The following is a 24,737-nucleotide window of genomic DNA, read 5'->3' as shown; positions in this document are numbered from 1 at the left end:
AAACGAAGATCATGGCATCTGGTCCCACCACTTCATGGGAAATAGATGGGGAAACAGTGGAAACAGTGTCAGACTTTATTTTTCTGGGCTCCAAAATCACTACAGATGGTGACTGCAGCCATGAAATTAAAAGACGCTTACTCCTTGGAAGGAAAGTTATGACCAACCTAGACAGCATATTCAAAAGCAGAGACATTACTTTGCCAACAAAGGTCCGTCTAGTCAAGGCTATGGTTTTTCCTGTGGTCATGTATGGATGTGAGAGTTGGACTGTGAAGAAGGCTGAGCACAGAAGAATTGATGCTTCTGAACTGTGGTGTTGGAGAAGACTCTTGAGAGTCCCTTGGACTGCAAGGAGATCCAACCAGTCCATTCTGAAGGAGATCAGCCCTGGGATGTCTTTGGAGGGAATGATGCTGAGGCTGAAACTCCAGTACTTTGGCCACCTCATGCGAAGAGATGACTCATTGGAAAAGACTCTGATGCTGGGAAGGATTGGGGGCAAAAGGAGAAGGGGACGACAGAGGATGAGATGGCTGGATGGCATCACTGACTCAATGGACGTGAGTCTGAGTGAACTCCGGGGAGCTGGTGATGGACAGGGAGGCCTGGCGTGCTGCGATTCATGGGGTCACAAAGAGTCGGACACGACTGAGCAACTGATCTGATCCTGTTGTCTTACGATGGGACATCTTACCCGGTGTATATCTCCCTCATCAGCCTTCCTCTCTTGCTATCTCACAGTGGTTATAAGGGTTTAGGATTTTTGGCTGCCAAAACCATGTTTATCAGAGCAAGAGGGTCCTGAAATAAAAGAAAAAGGGAACCTAGGTGGAAGAGAGAATCTCCTTCTTGACCAACAGCTGTCTTTTTGTATAAATGAGAAAGCAATTTCAAGAAATTAATCAGGAATGGCACCAGTCTACCACCTATTCTACTGAATAGATAATAAATATTTAAGAGATAAGATACTGTCAGTGTGATAAGGTACCAGGTAACTAAAACAAGCTTAAGAACCAAGTTGGCAGAAAATAACCGAAGCACAGCTTTAGATGAGACAAAGTTGCCCTGGCAACTCTACCAGCAGCAAGTTCTGGCAGGTGCTGTCACTACCAAAACAAAAGGCAGGGGTAGAGGAGACACAGATCTGTTTCAGAGCAGTGTCATACACCCAAGAAGACAAGGTCTGGGGGAAGAATGGCAACCCACTCCAGTGTTCTTGCCTGGAGAATCCCAGGGACTGGGAGCCTGGTGGGCTGCCGTCTCTGTGGTCGCACAGAGTCGGACACGACTGGAGCGACTTAGCAGCAGCAGTAGCAGCATATACTCTGAACAAAGCAAATAACAGGTGCCCAGAATCCTCAGCTATGTACAGATATGTCACACCATTACCCATCTGCTTGCTTACACTGAACCTGAAGCAACTGGGAACTGAAAGGTAATGCAGGGATGTCCCTGGTGGTGCAGTGGTTACAGCTCCAATGGGGGGTGTGGGTTCGATCCCTGACTCGGGACCTAAGATCCCACATGCCTTGCAGTCAAAAAACCAAAACATAAAACAGAAGCTATACTATAACAAATTCAGTAAAGACTTAAAAAATGGCCCACATCAAAAACAAACAAAAAACACCTTAAAAAAAAAAAAGGAAGGTAATGGAGATACACTGTTTGGTTACTACAGCAAAATAAGGCAGGATAAGACAACTGGAGGTGGGAGAGGGGAGGGGACAACCTTCCTTAGTTTTATTTCACTGTGAATTCCAGGACAAAAAATCTAATGCACTGGTACTCAGCTTCAGCATTCTGCTGCTAAAAAATCAAATAATACAGGAAAATATTTATCTCAGTGGACAGATTATTTCCATGATTTAATTACATAACATTAAACAATTTTGGCATTTGCTGCTTCTTGGTTGTAAGCATACAGAAACAGCTGATAAAATTAACAAGTAAAAATAAATTCTTAATTGTGTTTAGTTTGCTAAAGCTTCTTTCGTTTTGGTGATCTTATTCGTGGGTATGCTTTTGGATTGCCTGATATATAATAACATTTTGTGCTATGTAATACCATGGACAGGTATTGTTTTTATTTAAAACTAATTAAAAAGAAAGACAAAAGAAACACTTTCATTCCCCAGGAGCTGGCATTAACCTGTTTGTCTGTACACATCAACCTTACCCCTACAACCCTCCTTTAGTGGTAAACAGCCTTTGTCACACACTAGTCAATACAGGCTCGCTGAGTGTGCAGTAAACATCTTTGAGAAGCTTATGAGGGGGGATGTACATCCCAAATTGGAAAAGCATTTAATTTCTAATTATTTTAAAAGAAGAAAACAGGAAAGAAAGAAGTGACCACGACGTTTTCCACTTCTCATGTCGCTGTCACTGGGGTTAAGTATGCTATGATGAAAACTGCTGTGTTGAAAAAGAAAAAACAAAACAAAACAAACTGCTACCTTAGTACACACCCAAATGCTATACTTTCATTAATATGTGCAAATATGAGACACAACCACCTGTTTTAAAAAAAAAAAGACAGCCTTGCTCTTTGACAATTTCAGAATAAGAAACTTTTCTTTAGTTCCTTTTCAGAGTTTCTGTAGTTGCCTACTTTTTTTTCCTGCTGTGCCACTCACTTTGGATCTATATCACTTCAACTCTTCACACAAAGACAGGGAGTCCTCATTTAGAAAACACTTCCTAATTTTACATTTTAAAGTTAATATTTAAAAAGAAAAACCTTTCAACTCCCCACCCCATCATGAATAATCTGGTTTAATACAAGTATATAAATAAAGGTGTTCTTTTGCCTCAAAAATCATTTAAGCAACTTTACAAGAATTATTGTTTAAAAAATTTACCTAGAGAAATTAAAGTACCAGTCATTTACCCCCTATAATAGATAGTGCTCAAGGATTCACGTATCAAGGCTGTCTTCTCAGTTTATCATCCTTTAGTTCTGTTAGGCGGGCTTCGCATCTTCTTAATCACTTTTTTCTTCTACTTGATAATGTCTGTATTCTGGCTTCAGTTCCCATGTGTTTTTGTGGATCCCTTTTACATTTTGAACACCAATTTCCTTTAAGATGTCCTTCAGGTAGGACTGAAAAACAGAACCAAAATAACCTTGACAGATGAGATAAAGAAGACAGGAAACAAAATATAAAATAAAATGATACACCAAACTACATTTACAAGTAACAAAAATTATCATTCTGAAAGCCCCATTAGATTTCTCTGTAATGAATTTCAATAAACTGCCTTTTTGATTATCTGCATACAATACATGATATCTGCACTAAATATGATTATTTGCATTAAAGGGCTTGGAAGTCCTGAATGCCAGCAGCCCTTCAGAGCTTAAAAAAAAAAAAGAAGGAAAGAGAATCTAGAAGGAAATACATTTGCTGGTACTTAATTTACACAGTATACCAAGTGTAATGAGCTCCCGAGTTCCGTGGTATCACTGAGTTCACAGTCAGACAGGGTTATTCTTGGATAGGAAACAGTCATTTTAGAAGCAGGAGCATATGTTATTTTTCTATGAAGCAAGCACATGACAGGCACCCAGAATTCTCAGTTCTAGGGTGAGTTCTCAAATTTGCTATTGGGCTACTTGCTTTTCTTGTGTAATAAGATAAGTCATTATGTATGTTTAATATTGTTTGTATCACATGGCCAAGGTTGCCTAGACAGAGGAAGGGAGAACAAGATATGTTAAAAACCCTGAGGGCTGCAGTTTTCTTGGGCTTGGGTCCACCAAAGGATAGAGGTGAGAAATGATGGAGGTCAGAACTTTGAATCATGGTATTTCAGGCACCTGAAAATTCAGGTATTACCCAAATGATCACTGCTGCTGCTAAGTCGCTTCAGTCATGTCCGACTCTGTGCGACCCCATAGATGGCAGCTCACCAGGCTCCCCAGTCCCTGGGATTCTCCAGGCAAGAACACTGGAGTGGGTTGCCATTTCCTTCTCCAATGATCACTAGAGGCATGGAAATGATGGCTATGAAAAATGTAGTATCAAACCCCACCTTTGCTTGCCAATGCCCAAGGTGAAAAAACATTTCACTATAAACCAATACAAATTACAGTACTTCCTTCTTGGGGAAGAGAGAAAAGTTAAACATTTAAATTAAAACAAATCCCACCCGCCCCCCTACACAACCAATGAGCCAAACAAGAATTTTTGTGTGTATGCTTCATAGAACAAGTTACAGGTACATTACAGTGACTCATCCCATCGATGGAAGATGTAATAGGATATAAATTTTTTAATTTATGGAAATGAGGCACTAATTTTAAAAAATGGCTGATAATGGCTTGATTATGTTGAAGGCGGTGCCTTTCTCAAGTGTGATGCTAGACTACCTGCATCAGAACTTCATGGGGGCCTGTGAACTAAACCCTGCTGTAGGTCGAGTCCATTAAATCTCTGGCACCAGGCTTGGGAAACTGCATTTCACAAGCCCCCTGGAGCCTGACTGAACTGAAGTCCACAGCAAGTGCTCAAAAGCTTCTTCTGGCTCTAACGCTCTGGGATCTTGGGTCCTTGCAGTGTTATTTAGTTTTCTGAGCCTCACGGTTGCTGGAGAGTGTGTGTTAACCGACACCATCGAACACCACCGAACACCACCTTACACTGACAGGTGCACTGCTCTACAGCTTCAACTTTTATTTAGGGGTCCCTGGTTAGCACTGGAACTACATACAGGTCTCTCAAACGGCCCGGATGGCTCAGCTCTCACTTGAGCGGCTTCCCCACCCCAGCAGGTGGCAGCAATGAATTGGTGGAGGCCTGGGTTTCCCCAGGAGGAGGCCTGCCTGCCTGCCTGCCTGCTTCCCACGCCTTCTGTAGCTGGCTCCAACGAGGGACCTGTGTAAATGAGTCAGCGAGTTACTGAAGTAGGCTTCAGACAACCAGGTAATATGCATGCCTGCCATCTGCTACTTCAGACTGCATAGAAAACATGGGACACTGTTCATAAACGACTTTCTAGTTAAACAGGATTCATAAATGGAAAATGACGGGATGGGCTTCGGTTTTCAGTTTGGGTGCCATGAATGATTTCTTTGTAAAATTCCAAAGAACGGTTTACTGTGCGAATGGCTAGACCCTGGGTGCAAACAAGCATACAACTGGGGACACAGTGCAGGCTCAAAAATGAAGACAGCAGTGCCAGGAGCACTGTGGCTGCCAGACAGACACTGTCTTCTCCTCAAGCCTACCATGCCCGTGTACATAACCCGGGCACAGAAGATGAAAAGCCTAGAGAGGGCTAAACACAAAATACTGAGTGTCTTAAGTGTACACAGTCAGTTGCCTTCACTCTCATTTTATTGCATTAGTATAATAAAATTAAGGAGTATTTTTTTTTAATATAACGATGTCACTTTTTTTTTTTTTTCTTTTTTAACAAGAATGCCAAGATATAGTCAGGGGTCCATTAATTTGTCAGTTAACAAGATGGGATTAGGGTCATGGTACAGAATTCTCTTCTGGGGTGGGAGAAGGGGCAAACTTCGGAAGTTTGACAATGTTCCAAATCCCAAACCTAAGACCACTCGACTAGAACCAGTTGAGTTAACTTGGCATTAGCATTAGCAGAGAGAGTAGCAGTGACAGTAGAGAAAAACAAGGTCAGAAAACCCTAGAAGGACGGACACAAGGAAAGAACAGGGAGATTATGTCATTTCTCTGTTTAAACTTTTCTCTGACTTCCCCTTTGGCCTTTAGGTTAAATTCCAAACTCTCCTGCAGGCATCCACCCAGGTCTGTCTCTTCCCTTTGGCCTCATCCTCTAGTACCTCCTGGCCGGGCACTGGCCATTTCTGTGCCTGCACGCTCTTGTTCCCCGCCCTTTGCTTTCCCTGTAAGGCTTATCCTCTTCCTTCAGATCAGAACTCCTCATCCTTTTAGACTTGGTGCAAATGTCACTTTCTTGAAGGAAACTTCTCCAACGGTCCCACCTCTCAGATCTACACTTCATGTGGTGTGAACTTCCAGGGAGAGCCCTCACAGCATCAGAGCTCTCTGTGTGCACGCCTGTCTCTCCCATCAAACCCTGTGCGGCCACCGCAGGGCCTGAGTGCACGTCAGAGGCACGGGGCACACGAATGCTGAATGAATCGGGTATGCTTCAGAGTTAAGAGAGGGGCGAGGAGGGTTTAGCTCTTGCAGCAGGGTGGTGGTTGTTGGGGGAGATCACTTAGAAGGCCCAAGGGAATAAACTCTGCTAGCTCTGTTGTCCTTTCTCGTCTCACTACCACATACAGCAATGACCCTGTTTGAGAAATAAAAATTGGTAAAACTGTATTACCTGAATCTGAATTTACTACTAACATTTGTATTGTGGTGCTAAAACACTATTGAGACAAAGCTAACTGGGGTGGAAATTTTTAAAGGTTTTAGCAGGACAGAAGATTAATTGGTAATCGGACTTCCCTTTTAAAAACATGTGCATCTTCACACTTAGATTGATCTGAGCACCAGGCTGAGTGGCACACAGTCTGTTTTCGTCCTCAGAGTTCACAGCTTAAGATCCGGGTGTGTACGGGGGAAGCAAGGGCATGTGAGCAGGCAACCATAAAGTAAAACAGAAGCCCAGGAACAAGGACACATATGTAGGACATCATGGGAGCACTGGAGAGGGGCTGGAGCCAAGATGCTAGGTTCTTTGAGGAGGGATATTTGATCATTTGAACTAAACGGCAATTCTGTGTGGAGACCAAGGGGGACTAGTTCTCCTCTTAGCATTAAATAGCCCTAAACACTGATTCTGCAATTTAATCTTTGGCCTAACCACTTGTATTTTAAACAAAGGAGTCTAGAACTGAGAAGATCACCTTTATGTCACATAAGACTGGAAAGATTTCTCACTACCCACTATGGGCAGTTTGGCGGAACAAGAGCTGAAATAATAAATTGGCTCAAGTCCAGCAAGTCTTCATCAAAGAGAATGTGTGGGGGCGTATTTACAGCAAGTCTGAATGCAGAGAAAAAAGGGAGAGAACATTACAGCCTCCTTGCAAGGGAAGGCAAGGCACATTCTGGAGCCCAGAAGTCTACTGAGGAGGATGTGCTGTGCATTTGTGGATCAAGACGAAACTGTGGTGGCCAAAAGGCTGGAAATTCACACATCAAATTCCTGATTTCTCCCCCAAGATTAAGACAAACCTAGTCACAAGGCACACACCTAGTCACGGTAGCCTACTTTAGCTTCTCTTCTTCACTCTCCTTATCACCTTCCACCCTTGCCATTTTTCATATCATCTTTTCCTCTACTGCAAATGGAGGATTTATCTGTTTCATTTCATTATAAAATTTAGTGTTAAGCATTACCACAGATAATAATGAATTAATTATACCTAATTCCTAAAAGTTGATTTAAAAAAAAAAAAAAAACCATATATCTTTGACAGAGAGCTGATCACCAAACAATAATGCTTTTAGGTAAGATAAAGATACTACCTTACTAGACTTCTCATCACAAAACAGTCCCCAAAGGCTGGAGGGAATGTGTATTACATAAATCTACACCAAAAGATGGCACTGGTTAAAGTCACCAAAGGGAAACTGCTTATACGCTTTTTATACACTGACCCAGTGGCAAGGGCATCCATGATCAGTTCTGTGATCATTTCAAAGTATCACTTCATATTTATGTGATTTTGTATGATTGACTGTGACTCCTGTAAGCAAGGCTGACAGAACAGAGGTCGTACTGATGAAGAGGTCAGTGGCTCCAAGGCACAGCATTCTTTCATTAAAAAAAAAATTAAACAAACTACATACTATGCATAAGCTGTGAACAAAGGCAACCTATGTTTTCCCTCTTTTAGAGAAAACCCTGAACGGGGGAGGGAAGGCGGTGCTGAGGGCTTCTCTGGAACCTGGGCCATCTCAGCATTTTTCTCCCCCTTTCCTGCTGGTTTCGTCTCTGTTTTTATACTAGTCTCTGCCCTGTTTTCCTCTCAGGGTCCCACAGGCTGCATTCCTCCCTTTGTAAAAACTCTAAGGAGTACAGAGATGACGGGTAATGAAATGGTCAAGCCATAAACCCTACCCACTCCACAGCCCTCCCCACTTAGTCCAAACTCTAAAATAAGAAATTTATTGCTGCATTAACATCTATATACTGGTAAATCATCTTACTTTCAGTAACACTTCATCTGTCCTGCGGTGGCAAGTGACTCACATGCTTACATATTTCAGATAAAGTTTACTACCTTTGGGCCAACTTTGAATTTTAACTATGTTTAAAGACATGCTTTCTAAATTGTATTAGTTTATTTGTATGCTAAACATAACTTAACCTTGGAATACTGCAAAGTATTCCAAGGCTCGGATATTATGGCTACCAACTGGGGGAGAAACATACATATATTCATATAGTTAATGTTAAAAACATTAATTAGAAAAATACAATCAAAAGATATTCAAAACTAGATAAAGATGAAAAAAATTCCTACTGAAATATAAATATGAATTCTCGCATTTAGAACTACAGAAACTAACTGCATTTGGTGTGATGAGTAGTTTAGCTATTTTTATTTTTTAATTGGAGGAAAACTGCTTCACAATGTTGTGTTGGTTACTGACTGACGTGTAGTTTAGACTGTACAAAGGATAAGAAGATGTCAATTGACATAGTCATTATTAGTCCATCTGGAAACAATGCTAGAAATTAAATGGCAAGCAAGAGAGTCTTTAGGTATTTATTTTACCACAGACAATTTTTAGAAAATTAGCTAGATGATGAGGCATTATTCACCCTTAATATATATAGAATAGACAGTAAAGTTTTACTCTAATGCAACAGTATATAAAAGCGCTTGCTGCCTAAGGATTAAAAAATAACTGATGACAATCGGGCAGTTCCTCAGTTAAACGGAGTTACCATGTGACCCAGCAGTTCAACTCGCAAGGGAAATAAAAATATGTTCACACAATAACTTGTACATAATGTTCATATCAGCCTTATTACAGTAGCCAAAAAGACGAAACAACTATCTGTGGGTGAATGGATAAACAAATCGCTGTATACTCATATAATGGTATATATCTGGCAATAAAAAAAGAAAATACTGATACATGATACAACATGGATGAAACTTGAGAAGACATTATGCCTAAATCAAAGAAGTCAGTCATAAGAGACCACATATCATACAATCCCACTCATAGGAAAATGTCCAGACCAGGCAAATCTTTAGAGACATAGCGGGGATCAGTGGTTTGCTAGGGCTGGGGAGGGGGTGGGTGCACAGGAGAAATTGTTAACAGGTACAGAGTTTCTTTGAGGGGTGACTAAAATGTTCTAAAATTGGTTGTGGCAGTGGTTGTACAACTATGTGAAAATCCACTGAACTGTAACTTAAAAAAAAAACACAATTGTACTGAAAACAAGGTTTTAAATTGATGAGGAAAAAAAGACCTCTCTTGCTGACAACAAATTAAGATAACACCAGTTTTTATTACCAAATTACCCTGGGTAAAGTAAAATTTCCAATTAACAGTGGCAAGCTCTTTGGATCAGTCCATACAGGCTGGAAAATATGATGGAATTAGAATATCCGTCTTGGCACATTCTAGAAGGAACACGCTGTTGCAACACAGAACTGGAGGTGGCCAGCCAGGCAGGCACCGTAAGGTTTTCTGCCAACAGGTGTAGCCTCTGGGATCAATTCCCCTGCTGAGCTAGAGAGATCAGAAGCTTCAGACACTTATCTAAGCCCACAGGGTAATGTCTGCTCTTAGGTAGAGACCAACACACAGAAAACGACTTCTTCCCCAAGATAATTCCCACAAGACGGCACGCCTGAAACAAGTCTGGCTTTCCAGTTTGCTTTAGGGACTTGCTTTAGGGATCAAGAAACCAGGAGGAGGCAGCTAATGAGCTTAAACATTTATTTTTTACCTCTTACCTTTATTCATTTTATTTTAAAATCAAATGGGACTGGAAAGGTAGAGAAGGAGATTTTATGGGTAATGACATTTCCAGAATAAACACAAATTGTATGGCCTACTGCTTAATTAAAAACTCTAGATTTTGTATGTAGATAATGCCCAATTTTGCTTACTGGGAGCCTATGTCAGATACTGCTTTTATCTACGTAGTATTTCATATAAAATAATGACTGGTTATACTAACAAATTGACCCCCCAATTTTACCTCATTCAGAATTAGGTAAAAAAATAAAATAAAAAGGCTGAGACAAATCATAGGATAAATTAAAAGAGAAAATGTTGCCATTTCATAATAAACTTGGTAGTAAATCTATTAGTTATTAGAACCTTCTCTTCATAAGGAAAGCATTAAAATTTTATAAATGCATTTAAATTTTATCCATTTATATTCAACACAGTTAATAATTTATTTTAATAGGACATTTCATACTCTAAAACTTTTAAGTAAGGCTCAAATTAACAAGATAGCAAATAATTATTTTTTAGCACTACACTCTAACCTACTGAATTAACCAGCAGCTACAAATAATTATTTTTTAAAATGGAAGTCTCACAAAGGGCTGTCACTAGTTAATATGCTTTGCTGGGCAACTGGTGGTCTTTTTAGTTTTGTTAATACCATTTGAAATTAAAAACTTCCAGTTATAGAAAAAATGAAGAGAGAACTGAAAGGAAATATGTGAATAGAAAGGAAATGATAAAGATTCGGGGGAAAAAAGAGAAAAGGAATCACGTAAAAAAGGAAAAGCCTATGTCAGAACAAGACATATAATAAAAACACTTATTTCGCAGTTCATTTTGGGAATGAACTTTAAACACTGAACTTCAAAAAAACAGGTTTTTTTTTTTTTTTTAAATTGGAGGACAATTGCTTTACAATGTTGTGTTGGCTTCTGAGGAAAAAAAAATGCCCTGTTTTTACTTGGGTCAGGAACTGAATGAGCTAGCACAGAGCTTAGATTCCATTTTCTATGTGTATGGCTGAGACTAGTGAGACGATTCTTAATAATACAGACATTTTCAAAGCAGTCTGAGAGAGAAATTAGCTCCCCCCTCCTGTCATTAAAAAGGGGTTCCCATTGTCAGAAAAGCATTTTTTGAGTTTGTCTTTGGATATACACGTGTCTGAACAGAAGAGGCGATGCAGTAAGACCTGGGCTCAGGCCACTAGGCAACTCCTGCTCTAGGACTATGACTGAACTGTCCCTAAGATTACTTTCACCTTTTAAGATTCCAAGCCAGAGAGGTAGGATACATATGTATCATAGTATGCGACATAGATGTCATGAAGAGAAAAGAGGAGTAGTACACTTCTGGCTTGAGCAACTCGGGGCACGGTGTTGTTACTGCAGTGGGGCAGTCTGGGGGGTCGGGGTTGGAGGGATGTAGAAATCAAGAGTTCTGTTTTCAACAGACTAAATCTGAGGTAACAGCAAATGACCACGGCTCAGCGGGTGCTATTTCCGAGCCAAGTAGTGTGGCGCAAGGGTGCGAGAGGCAATGGGCCTGGCCGATGGACGGTCCTACCCTATCCTCTTGGTTCAGGAATGAACATCCAACCCCTGGCGCGGCAATTAAGATCTTCCCTGAGCTTCTGCTGGAATAATCAGGGCAGACATTCTCCGTATGCTTTGAGGCTGCTGGCTGTGAAGTGCTTCAGGAGGCCACTTTGTCTACCACACGGCTAGATTCTGCCCGAGTAGAAAGACAACACCCAGGAAAGACATAATGATGAGGAGAGATAGGGAGGGGTGGGGAGGAACTGGGCTAACTAAATAGTATTAGCAGCTGGATCCAGCCATGTCTAAAGCAAGATGCATTCCTGAACTTCTCAGCTACAGGAGCCAATACACTGTATTTTTACTTAAGCTAGTTTGAGCTCAGTTTTCTTTTCTTGCAGCTGAACAAGTCCCAGCCAACTGACAGGTCTATAACAACATATGCTTGTAAATAAACTTTTATTTTTTGACAGGAGAAATGCTAAGTATATCAAATTCTTTAGCCACTTTTTCCCTTTAAAAAACATTATCTTCTTGTATCTTACTGATGCCAGATTCCACTTATTTCTATTCAGGCCTGTCTGGAAACAAGCTCTGAGGATCAGGTTAACATTACCTTATTGCTGCACTGGCTTTATTAAAAGCCTATTTTGAGCAAACGAGCAACGGCCTGTTGAGCATTATTTAGCTCTGGGCAACTTAAGCTTAGGGATACCAAGCTGCTTCAAAATCAAAGCCATGCAAATCTTTGCCTCATTTTTCTTGTTGATGTGAACTTACTTTATAAAAGCATGCAAACTGTTCAATTACACGCTCTGAATTTAAAGGCAAATGGTCCACTGAGTCGACGTGATTGGGGACTGCTGATTTACAAGGGATCATCAATAATTAAAGATAAAGTTCCCTGAATCTTGACCTGAAATCAAATGGACGCGGAGCACAAGAAAATGAAGAGGTTCAGTTACAATTAGAGCTGATTTCTGATGACACTTTAAACAGAAATGGATGTCTGAAGAAACCCTGGGCAAGGGGTGCTGTGCTGGAGAACAGGGTGCTTGGGCTCATAGTGGTCTTGGCAGTCTGGGGTTTCAAAGGGAACAATTACATAAAGCTTTAAATGGCTTGAATTCCTGAAGGAAATGCTGCTATGCTATTATTTTACAGATACAATAAAATATGAAGAAAGACTTGACATAACACATTTAAGGTAAAATAGCAAAGACTGTCAACAGAGAAATAATAGGCTTCCTCTGATATTTTACTTTGGCGGGGGGATGGTGGGGAGTCAAAATTTAAAATTCATGAAAACACTCCTTTAAATGGATGCTGTGTTTCTGACTTTTTTATCAGTTACCAGAGCCTGGCCTTTTAAAATTGGCTTATTTGTCCTTAATGAGTAACTTTAACTCTCTGATTGCTTATGCAAGTCACACACTGGTGAATGAAGGATACAGGCTGGCCCTTAAGGGCAGTTTCTCTAATCAATAATTTCGCTTGCAGGAGTGAAGGTTTTTAGGAAGAAGACTGGAAGGGAAGGAACTGGAAAAACAAGAAAATACTTCAGATGCACTCAGAATGTCAAAAATGACATCCTAAAGGTCAGAAAGCAGATGGTAACTTAAGAATATAGTAGTAGTGCTAATAACAGAGAGGACGTGTTAAAATGAGCACATCGTGGTCAGAAATCTGGTATCAAGAGAGGCGCTGGGGGCCGCAGAAAACCAGAGCGTGTCATTAAATGCACTGACTAAAGAACTCAACACCAAGAAGATCTCTTTTCCTCCCTTTTACACAGGGCTCAAAAATTTGTTTAATAATACTAACAATAAATATTAGCAAAATACTTTGCTGTTGACAAATGCAACTTTCATAAACATTAAAATTATTACAAGGAACCTATAAACTAGGTATTTTTAAGACAAATTTACAAAGTATAATATTATACACATTTAACTTGAATATATTAGTAAATTTTATATTAAGAATGTCATATATCAAGTAAATTAAATATTAAATTATATAACGTATTAAACCATTAAATGCATATCAAGTACCTGAGGCTATTTGGCTAAATGGCAGGACTGGGACATGAACTGAGGTCCTGTTACTCCCAGTCCTGTGCTCTTTCCATCAGGAAGTCTCCTTCCTGGATCACTGACTTTAATGCTACACTGGGTTCCTTCATTCTCCTGGTACTGCTCAGACTAAAATCAAATTAGTAAGGGTGTGTGTACTGAAGCCCATTAGTACAGACCGACTTACGTCCTGTGACCCTTTTAAAAGAGAGAATTACCTACACGGAGGAGAGCTGGGCTCTAGCCACTTTCTAGGTCAACGGGCTTTGCCAGCTCAGTCTGAATGTGAGTGGGAGATGGAGAGGAGATGGAACAGGAGAGGGAGAGAATCATAGACGGAGCACTGGGAGAGGTCACGATGATTATCCAGTCCAGCTCCCTCAGTTTTAGCGACAACGTGACTTCTCCAGATCCCACCGAGGTAAACGGCAGGACTAGAGCCCATGTGACCATGTCCTGTCCTCTCCTCTACACGAGAGTAACTGCAGCTCTGGCACTCTATGCTTTATTGAGACAGCTCTTTGTACCCCGCTCCTGCCACAGACAACAGGAGGTCTGTCAAAATCCACCCGAGGAAAATATGGTGGCCCTAAAAGGTAAAGGATGTCACCATCTCCTTTTCCTTAAATCACTTCATCTAATATTTATTGGATTGCTACCATAACTGTGTTGTGGAATGTATGAATATTTAGGGATGTGAACAATATACAAACCTGCCTTCAAACACTTAATGCTTTACAGGCAATTTAGTCCCTAATTAATAAAACTACTATAAAATATTTCAGTTTCTAGATCTGTTGTTCTCAAGCTCTTTGAGGTTCCCAGGCTCTCTGAGAATCTGACATAAACTACAAATCTGCTCCCCCCCAAAAATCCACACATTTCTGTACATATTCAGGGGGTTGCTGGATCTCCTAAAGCCCACTTACTGACCATGAATTAAGAGGTTCTGTTAAGAGAGTCACTGAGTTCCACCACATAAAAATTATCTGAACAGCCAAGACAGAGAGAAAGCTAGTTATCCTTTTTCTCTGCTGCAAAATGAATAAACTTTAGAAACATTATGTCATTCCATGTTAAGGCAAAGAAAGAGCTTTCCTTAGCACTTATCTGAATGTCCCTCTACAAACACTTACTTTCCCACATCTAACTGTGTGTGTGTTTTATTCTATGAGACTACGTCATTTGCATCCAGAATATCTGGAATAGCCTTTTCATGTATATATAAAAATACAAAGATAAACTTCATTAAAAGCAGAAGAAATGGAGTTTAGCTTATGAATTATTCTATTTCAAATTTTTTAATCTAGCTTGGAATGCTGTTTCTAAGGCTTTGATGCTGAAGGGAGTGAAGTCATTAAGATGAGTTGATAATACTGCCAGCATGAGCACTTTCCTTCTCTATGGTTAAAGAAAAAGTATTTAGGTCTTTTGGAATTCAAATTTCTTTCTTAATGAAAAAGTGAAAGCATGAAGCGTAACAGTAAAGAAATCTCTACAGAAGTGGGAAACTGCACCATCAATACTGACGTTTCAGAAATAATTTCCTGAAGCTTTGAATACATAAAAAAAAACAAACCATGGAGTCATTTATGTTAAAATATTTTACAAAACTGGTTATCTTGTTCCATATTCTGAGGCAAATAAATGGAGCAGTTAGAATTAACATATTCTTGGGCATCCTGGCAAGGTGGATAAAATGATAAAGGAAACTGGGTAAGAGGACAAGAATAAAGGGGTTTCCACCTAAGTTTTAAAAATCTGTAAGTAAAATACTGCTATAATTCAATCTGCCACTTTGCTAAGCTTAGGTGTGAGAAAGTTAAATGGAAGGAAATGTGACCCAAAGACTAGAGAAAGGGTTTCGATCCCTTCCTTGTTTCCAGCATTTTAAATGGATTAGAAACACAGATTATTTTCAGATAGGTATTAATACAAATGTCTGGAGAAGTGATTAAAAAATGATTATTTATAGAACAAAAATTTTCTAAAACATCAATTTATTAAAAATTTCCTTGAAAATGGAGACTAGGCCAACCCAAGCATAATCTCAACGAGCACTGTGAGGCTCTACAGCTCAAGTTTGAAAGGACCTAATGTTAGTGCTAGATGATTTAAAAAAAAATCCACAGAGAACAGTTCACAAGACAGGGATAAACACTCACTGTGAAAAAACAGTGACTCTTGAAGTTGAGCTTTTCTAGAGGGAGGGAGAAGAACAAATGAAAGACTAGAAATGCTATAAACAAAGAGACTTTAGGCTTAATGTCAAGGATCAGTCAAAGATCAAAAGGAGGACAAATCTGCCTCTTCTTCATATGAACTATTGATACTAAATGTATTTAAAATTAAAACAATGAAGCTGAGATTTAAAAAAGAAACGGAAAGGAAGAGAGGGGAAGAAAGAAAAGGGGAGGAAAGGAAGGAAGAAAAAAGACTGCACGCAGACAGCTTTTCCATGCTGGAACAAGACCCAGCACCAGCATAGGTCCAGGTGAACTTACTAATTCACAGCACGCTTCTCTTCAGTAAAGCCGTGTTAATGAAGCCTGTTTAAACCTATTTAAAGGATCAATGTGAGCATATACATACCACAGGTTGTTTTGTGATGTCCACCAAGTCCTTCAGATTATAATACTGATGCTTCTCAAAAGCTGAAAACAGCATATCCAAAACGTGTTGTTTATCAGCTCGGGCTCGCTTTCCATCTTCTTTCTTTTTCCTTTCATATTCAATCTATGAGAAGAAAGCAAAAGTCCCGAAGGCATCAATTCAATGTGCTCACTCTGAAACACAGGTACTCTTTTCCATCCTCCACTATTAGATTTTAAATTGCAAGGCAGCAGGTCAAAGAGCGGTAGTTCAGTATCTATGGCCTTCTTTGCTCCTAGGGCTCCTCAGACCTTTAAGGCTCCAGGAAGGTTAGTGCCCACCTGTAAACCATTTTCACTGTTCCCTAAAGCTTTATGTAATGTGTCCATTTCCTCCCCCAAAGCCCATCTTCACTGAAATCACATCATGTGGATCACAAAGTCTATTTGCAACTCTTTGTTTTTGATTACCCAAAACACAGTAAAAGAGTTTATCTGTCTATGCCATTTGGTAGGTAATATCTTTCAAAATGAGAGTTTTTCAGGGCAGGAAGAAGGCTGAGGGGCAGAGAGATCAGACAACAGGTTTTCTAGGGAGGAAAAGCTTGGGAAATCTTGGTAAAAACCAAAGAACAAGGGTGGTGACAGGCGGCCTTTTCTCCTCCCAACCCCGTGACCTCCTTGAACTTGCTTCTTCTGTAAAATGAAGTAAGCAACGGCACGAATGGTGTCACCATCCAGACATATGTGCATTTGTAAAAAAGTTAGCTCTTTACTGAAAACACGCAATTTGCTTGCATTCATGTTCGTTGATTAAGCTTTTCATTTTTTTTTTTTATTAACTTTATCTTGATAAAGCCTCAGAAACTTGTTAGAGGACAGATATATATATAAACTGTAGGGCTTCCCTGGTGGCTCAGTGGTAAAGAACTCGCCTGCCAATGAAGGAGATGCAAGTTCGATCCCTGGGCCAAGAAGATCCCCTGGAGAAGGAAATGGCAACCCACTCCAGTATTCTCACCTGGAGAATCCCATGGACAGAGGAGCCTGGTGGGCTACAGTCTGTGGGGTCGCAAAACAGGTGGACATGACTTAGCGACTAAACAACAATGCAGACCGCAGCAGCAGCCCACCTGGTCAATAAGCATCAGCAGGCTGCGTAAAAGCTGTCAGAGCACAATCTTTTGTGCATCAACAGAATTACTGTGAGAGAGAGAGACTAACTTCAAAGATGGAGAAATGCATATCAAAACATACAACTGAATTCTGTACAAATTCCAGCTTCATATAGTTAGGCTTATTCTCTGTATTTTAACAAGAGAGACGTAAAGAGATAAAATCTAATTTCTATTGATGTTAAGACTAAAAATATACCTTAAATATAATCAGAGACTTTAGAGGCAAGAAGTAACTCTGACAACAGTATTGGTCTTTCAATAAATAAAATTAGGAGCTAGACAAGACGAAAGAGCTAAATTGAATGTCTTAATTTTTGTGATATGTATACCTGGAGAGTAAAACTTGAAATCCATTCAGCTCCTCAATAGATTAAGCATGAATTAGATGCTTGGTATTGCACTAAAACTGAAGAAAATAGCAACCCACTCCAGTATTCTTGCCTGGGAAACCTCATGGACAGAGGCCTGATGGGCTACAGTTCATGGGGGTCACAAAAGAGTTGGACACGGCTTAGTGACTAAACAACAACAACAACTGCACTAAAATATGGGAGTAAATAAGATACTCTCTTTCAAAAGGTATCCCTTTCTTAAGGCTCGTGTGTTAAAATGTATACAGAGGGCCTTGAGTATTTTAAATGTAGTAATGTAGTAAAAGAGACCACAGAGTTACCTAGGACAACTCATGATGTTGGGAAAAAAGCGTAAATGCAGGGCACAGACTGTATTGTTGGGGATACTGGGCTGCCCAGTATCAGGTGAAAAAAAATGCACTTATGGTCAAAGGCAGAAGTACAGATTCTGCCCCGATTCCACGAGAAAGGAGGCTGCAGAGCTATAGCCAAGACCAAAAGAGATGGACTTGGGGGCCACTCGAGACAGAATTTTCTTTCTCTCGGGTTAAAAGGAGGAGAGAACTCAGACAGTGGCTGTATGATGGAGAAAGAAAGCATGACAGATCAAGACAAAGCCCACACATCTACAAAAAGGAGGCTCTTTGGATTAAAAAGAGGAACAACGGCATGGAATACCTTAAAGTGATTCACGTTTAAGCCTTGCTTTGCTGACCAATGTCTAAACTATGTCATATTTTCCCCCGTTTATAACTGTACTCAGTTTGCATCCTGAAATTCCCTTCCACAGCTGCACTGTGCTTGAAAGGGTTTGCTCTGTCCACTCTGATGGATAGTGTAGAAAGCAGGGCCAGAGGAAAGAGTATAAAAGTATGGACCACGGGAAGAAGATACGATAACCCTTTACTCCGACCAAGTGGAAGATAAGAAACTTAACTTGGCATCTACAAAATAGAGGGAGGTAGAATCAGACAAAGAAGAGTGGAGAAAGCCTATTCCCTTCTTAAAGGCCTGAGTGGGGTGTGGGATTTCATTCAGTGAAAGGTCACTGTGAAGAAGGAATTCAAAGGGCCTGGACTCCATCTTAGGCCTGTTCATGCTGATCATGCTCAGCCACCTTTCCAATGGACTCTGAACTCTGTTTAGTGCCTATGAAAACAACAACAGAAGGATAAGACCCCCTCCAGACAGAGGGAATCTTAAAGATCGTATCTAGGTTACTCATCGCCTAAGAGAAAACATACTAATCACCCCTTCCTCCAGAGAGGCCATAAATTTTTCTGTATCTATCGGAGTGTAACCTCGGGTTTACTGATTATTGGCTAATTGTTTGACTGTTTGAGCACATGAGCACATAGCACGTGAATGATGGGGTTATTGGGATTGTATTTTCCTTGGTTTATGTAAGTCTTAAGGAATCTGGAGTGGTGGGTTCAGACACGTACACATGGGGTATAAAAGATTTTCACACATGCTGGTCGGGGTCCTTGGCTAAGAGGAGACTTTGCCTTGGGCCCGCTGGTGTAACAAACTGCACTCCACTATCTGCATTGTCCTTCTGAGTGAGTTTGTTTCCCGAAACGCGTGGCTACAACAACTGATCCTCAAGAAAAACAAGACAGAGAGGTGGGAACCTAGCAAAAGGCTAGTGCTATGCTTTTGTATTCTCAGTATGGAGCCACAGTTGTACCGTATTCTTTCTTCTCTTCCATCCCAGCTTTAATTTATGCTGAAAGAAGATGGAAAAATTTAAATTCAGGGAATAGGAAACAGAAGTTATGGCAAATTCAGCTTCCACTCTTAGCCCTCTCTTCCTCATGTAAAATGACTCGAGAAGCTAGGAAGATGAACAGGAAAAAGGTTTTCAAGTAACAAAACATGCTGGTAAAGCAAGATAGGACTTCCCTGGTGGCTCAGATGGTAAAGCATCTGCCTGCAATGTGGGAGACCTGGGTTCCATCCCTGGGTCAGGAAGATCCCTGGAGAAGGAAATGGCAGCCAACTCCAGTACTCTTGCCTGGAAAATCCCATGGATGGAGAGCCTGGTAGGCTACAGTCCATGGGGTAGCAAAGAGTTGGACACAACTGAGCGACTCTACTACCAAAGCAAGACAGTCCACTTTAGAGAGGGCATACAGTCCAGTAGGCAGTAGAGAGGAAAAACTTAAGCGTCTGTTATCAAGTTGTCCCAACCCTAAAAGCCATAGGTCAGACCCAAAAGGACTAAAGATAAGAACTGAGAATAAATTAGAAAGAAACTTCAAAATCAATACTGAAGGTATTGATTAAGAGTCAGATTAGGTTGTGATTTGTAATGTTAATGAGCAGTGAGAAAAGTACCAATTCTACACAGAAAATTTTCTTTTTAAATCTTGGTTTACATGTTTCAATCTCAAAAACACTGCATTTAACATTGGTGCTCTCCTCCTTTAAAATGGGGAGAAAACACACAAGACCTGTATGCTTATCTTTCTGCATTAACCACGCCTATCAATGGCTCAATAAAATTTTTGTAGTACTGCATTATTTAAATCTTTTTTTTTTTTTAAATAATGTTCAAGAGAGATCCATCACCCCAATTCTGCTCTGTGGTATCAGGTGGTTCCAAAGTACATATAACTATAAAAAGGGACTAAAATGATCCCATGATCATGAAATTATTAGCAACAAATTATACTCATGCCAAAACTAAGATCCCTGAGGCAACTTCTCTTTTCTAAGCTCATCAGTGTACAAATGGAAGTCTTAATGTTGTACTTATAACTCTGTACTAAAAATTAATTTCACAAATAAACAACACACGATATGCACCAGTCTAGGAAAAGACTACTGTTTGGATATAATGCTATTTCTTCTCCTCTTAGCTCTTTTTCCTTTGGGCATTTTGTTTTGCACTGGCAGTATCAGGAAACGACACTCAAAGCAATCAGATTTCTAACTTGTTCGCAGCCACAAAATACTACTAGGCTAGTTATTAGACTAGAAGTAGCTTTTGTGTTATATGAATTTTAATTACTGATATCTGCTCCCAGTGACCATAAACTAAGGCATCACCAGCTGCACAGAAATGTCAATTCAGAAAGAACTTTCATCTCCAGGCACAAATTTTTATAACCTCCCAATTCCATCATATACAATTTTACTTTCAAAATATAAAACCAATTATTCAAGAATGAACTGCAACCAAATGTTGAACACCCATTGTGGATGTGGTATAAGGCTGTTCAACTGTCATTACTGAAACAATAATCCCTGACTAAAATTATAAATGCCACCCACTTCCAATTAAAATATTATAATACAGATGTCTGTAAATTTCTAGATTGTTGTTTGCAGAAATACTCTGATTGCTTTGTCAAGACAGTCTTTGTGGAGGTTTTTAACTTTTAAAGTGAGCGTGACAGGCTTGAATATCATGGTTTGCATTTTAAATCCTTATGAAAGATTCCCCCACCCCCTATGCTTCTATTTCTGTCTAATGTGTTGTTATCTCTTGGGAGGAAATTAATTCTTCAGGGTTGATCAGTCTTTGGTGTGCAAATTCAAATGGACAAAGCATGCAGCATTTTTTTTTTAAACCATGTAGTATTCTTACACTAGACTATATAATACAGTAGGCAAATACTGCTGAATAGGCCTTTAGATTCAGTCTCGCAGGCATCCACTTTAATCAACAAAATTCCAAATTTATATATATATATAAATACTTAAAAACCAAAAAAAAAAAAAAAAAGCCAAGCCAAAAAAACACCCCCAACAACCTTAGTTCTGAAGATTAAGACAACACAACTGGTCGCTCCACAGAATGAAACAGTTTCTTCTAATGTTCTATCACTTTCAGACCAAGAGCTCTTGCCAGGGTGGGGAGAAAAGGCGAAGAGAAGTCTTCTTTTCAAGCTGGGGGCAGGGGGGTGGGGTGGGGAGTTGATGGTAATAGAGACAAGAAGATACTAATTCTTTCTAAAAAGCCTTGGGTTTAGTGGAAAGAGACTTCCTGGTTTCCCTTCTAGGTATCATTTTTGTTCCCCATGCCACAGGAGATGGCAGACATGCCACAAGAGACAGATTTCCTGTCTCTTTGGATCAGTGGCTGAATGCCAGAACTACCTAGGTAAAAAATTTAAAGATAGTAGGCCTCCACATTAGATCAATACAACCAATCTCTGAAGGTATTTTCTTTTTAAAAAGCTTCCCAGGTGATTTTAGTCTACAGCCAGCACTGAGACCACTGTCTAGACAACAGAGGGCACTTTTTCTTTTCTTTCTTTTTTTTTTTTTAGAAGAGTTACAGATTCTGTATTTTTGATTTTTATTTTATTTTTTAACTTTACAATATTGTGTTGGTTTTGCCAAATATCAAAATGAATCCGCCACAGGTACACATGTGTTCCCCATCCTGAACCCTCCTCCCTCCTCCCTCCCCATACCATCCCTCTGGGTCATCCCAGTGCACCAGCCCCAAGCATCCAGTATTGTGCATCGAACCTGGACTGGCAACTCGTTTCATACATGATATTATACATGTTTCAATGCCATTCTCCCAAATCATCCCACCCTCGTCCTCTCCCACAGAGTCCAAAAGACTGTTCTATACATCAGTGTCCCTTTTGCTGTCTCGTATACAGGGTTATTGTTACCATCTTTCTAAATTCCATATATATACGTTAGTATACTGTATCGGGGTTTTTCTTTCTGGCTTACTTCACTCTGTATAATAGGCTCCAGTTTCATCCACCTCATTAGAATTGATTCAAATGTATTCTTTTTAATGGCTGAGTAATACTCCATTGTGTATATGTACCACAGCTTTCTTATCCATTCATCTGCTGATGGACATCTAGGTTGCTTCCATGTCCTGGCTATTATAAACAGTGCTGTGATGAACACTGGGGTACACATGTCTCTTTCAATTCTGGTTTCCTCAGTGTGTATGTCCAGCAGGGGATTGCTGGATCATAAGGCAGTTCTATTTCCAGTTTTTTAAGGAATCTCCACACTGTTCTCCATAGTGGCTGTACTGGGAGGTGGGTCATAGAGGATCCTGCTGTGATGTATGTTGGAGAGTGTTTTGCCTATGTTCTCCTCTAGTAGTTTTATAGTTTCTGGTCTTACGTTTAGATCTTTAATCCATTTTGAGTTTATTTTTGTGTATGGTGTTAGAAAGTGTTCTAGTTTCATTCTTTTACAAGTGGTTGACCAGTTTTCCCAGCACCACTTGTTAAAGAGATTGTCTTTAATCCATTGTATATTCTTGCCTCCTTTGTCAAAGATAAGGTGTCCATATGTGCGTGGATTTATCTCTGGGCTTTCTATTTTGTTCCATTGATCTATATTTCTGTCTTTGTAGAGGGCACAATTTCTTACGAGAAAAGGGATTCCTTATGAGAAAGGTCCTATGACTGGAGACTACATAAAAGAATGCTATGGCATTTACACAGGCGGGATAATGATGTCCACAAAGTCAACCAGAACACAGAACATACACAGGCACCCTTACCTGCAGTCAGGGATGGAGGCAGTTGAGAGGAATCTTATACATCAGTGACTCTATATTTGGATTATATGACTCTATCAGTAAAAACCTTTTTCCCCGGCCACGTGCCTTGTGGGCTCTTAGTTCCCTGACCACAAAAACAAAAGCTTTATACTCTTATTATAGTTAGCATTTTATTATAATGCTGTCTATGCTTTTAAGAGCTATGCAGGCGCCTCCACCAATTTCCGATACACTCTCATGGAGTTGGGGGGCGGCGGAAATCACTAAACATTCAAGCAGTGTAACATGGTAACTTACAGTCAATCTTTGTTAATTGAAGAGTATATGACTCATCACTATAATTACATTAATATTAATGACTCATTAACGCTATGACAATGTTAACAAAAGTTGATACCATGAACTGAAATGTCACTTGACGTTAAAGAGTCTCTTTAAAAGGGATGTGACAGCTTTATATCCTAACAAGTGGTTCACAATACAATGTATTTGTACTTATTTTAGTACTAAAAAGAGAGCAATGAAAAGCACTCCAAAAATATGACACTTGGAATCTATCCTTCTATACCTGCCAGGTAGATATAGCGCCAACATCACTCTGAACATGAATTAGAGGTCAGAGCTTTGATACACGCCAAAGTGCCAGCTCTGACCTAAGAGAGACTTTCCTTTTGCCTCAGAAAGGATGGTATGTAGCAGTATAACAAGAGTGACCCTTGTAATGGAACTAAAGAAAAAAAAAAATTGTAATTTAAAAATGTGGACTCACTAGGTCAAAGGAAATATAGATTATACCCAAACAGGGTCTGAAAAGGCATGACCAGAGAAACTGAAAAAAAATGGTAGCTCCTTGAAGACAGAAACTTTATTTGGTTCACCAAGAGTAGGTATCGCAGGCATAAAATTGGCATTAAAAAAAAAAAACAAAAAACATTTTTTTGTTCAGAGGAGACAAATCTTATGTAACTGTGGTAGGCCACTGTCATGCTAAGTACCAACATTTTTTCCTAGCTTCCCCCCTTTCCCATCGCAACAGAAAAACTTTACACTGTAAAACTTCCACTGTAACAATTCAGACAATAGGTATTCACTGTGACAGTTCCAACAATTCAAAAAGACTGACAATTCCAAGAATTCAAAAAGATTTCATTAAAGAGAAAATCAGGATAAAATCACCCTAGCACCTAGCACTAAAAAATAACAATTGTTAAAGTACTGAACTAATCCTTATTTTTGGACATTTGTTTCTAGTCTTTTCCTATTATAAACAATAGAGAGAAACAGTGTAGCAATTTTTAAAATTTGGATGTCTTTAGAAGGGACACATGCACTTCAGTTCATCATAGTCTCTACCATTTACCTTCTTAAATTTCAGCATCCTACCCAAGAAGATGCCTGCTTGGCCCTGGAGGCGTCTACATTTGCTATCTGTCTTTATAAAATAACCGTAAGATATTCAAATATCATAAAGTAGTGGTTGGGCAGATACTAACCTGCATCATTTGATAAGCTTGTAACTTAAAGGCCAAACTTAAAAAAGAGTATTTATTTCTTCTTAAATTCAGTATCA

The 24,737-nt window shown here is 39.7% G+C and overlaps 1 protein-coding gene across 2 annotated transcripts in view; it reads right to left on the bottom strand.

The window, feature by feature from the left end:
- Nucleotides 1-2,065: 2,065 nt before the first annotated feature.
- Nucleotides 2,066-24,737, bottom strand: part of GTF2F2 (general transcription factor IIF subunit 2) — a 136,215-nt gene continuing 113,543 nt past the window's right edge. Inside the window, 2 exon segments of one of the 2 annotated variants that reach the window (NM_001038064.1) lie at nt 2,066-3,106; nt 16,141-16,284. In NM_001038064.1, the coding sequence (NP_001033153.1) occupies nt 2,987-3,106; nt 16,141-16,284 (264 nt within the window). In that variant the 3' untranslated portion in view covers nt 2,066-2,986. 2 annotated transcript variants of the gene reach the window in all.

Source organism: Bos taurus, chromosome 12 (assembly GCF_002263795.3).
Source record: "Bos taurus isolate L1 Dominette 01449 registration number 42190680 breed Hereford chromosome 12, ARS-UCD2.0, whole genome shotgun sequence".
NCBI lineage: Eukaryota > Metazoa > Chordata > Mammalia > Artiodactyla > Bovidae > Bos > Bos taurus.
Note: the sequence above shows the minus strand (reverse complement) of the source record. Positions and strands in the feature narration are given on the sequence as shown.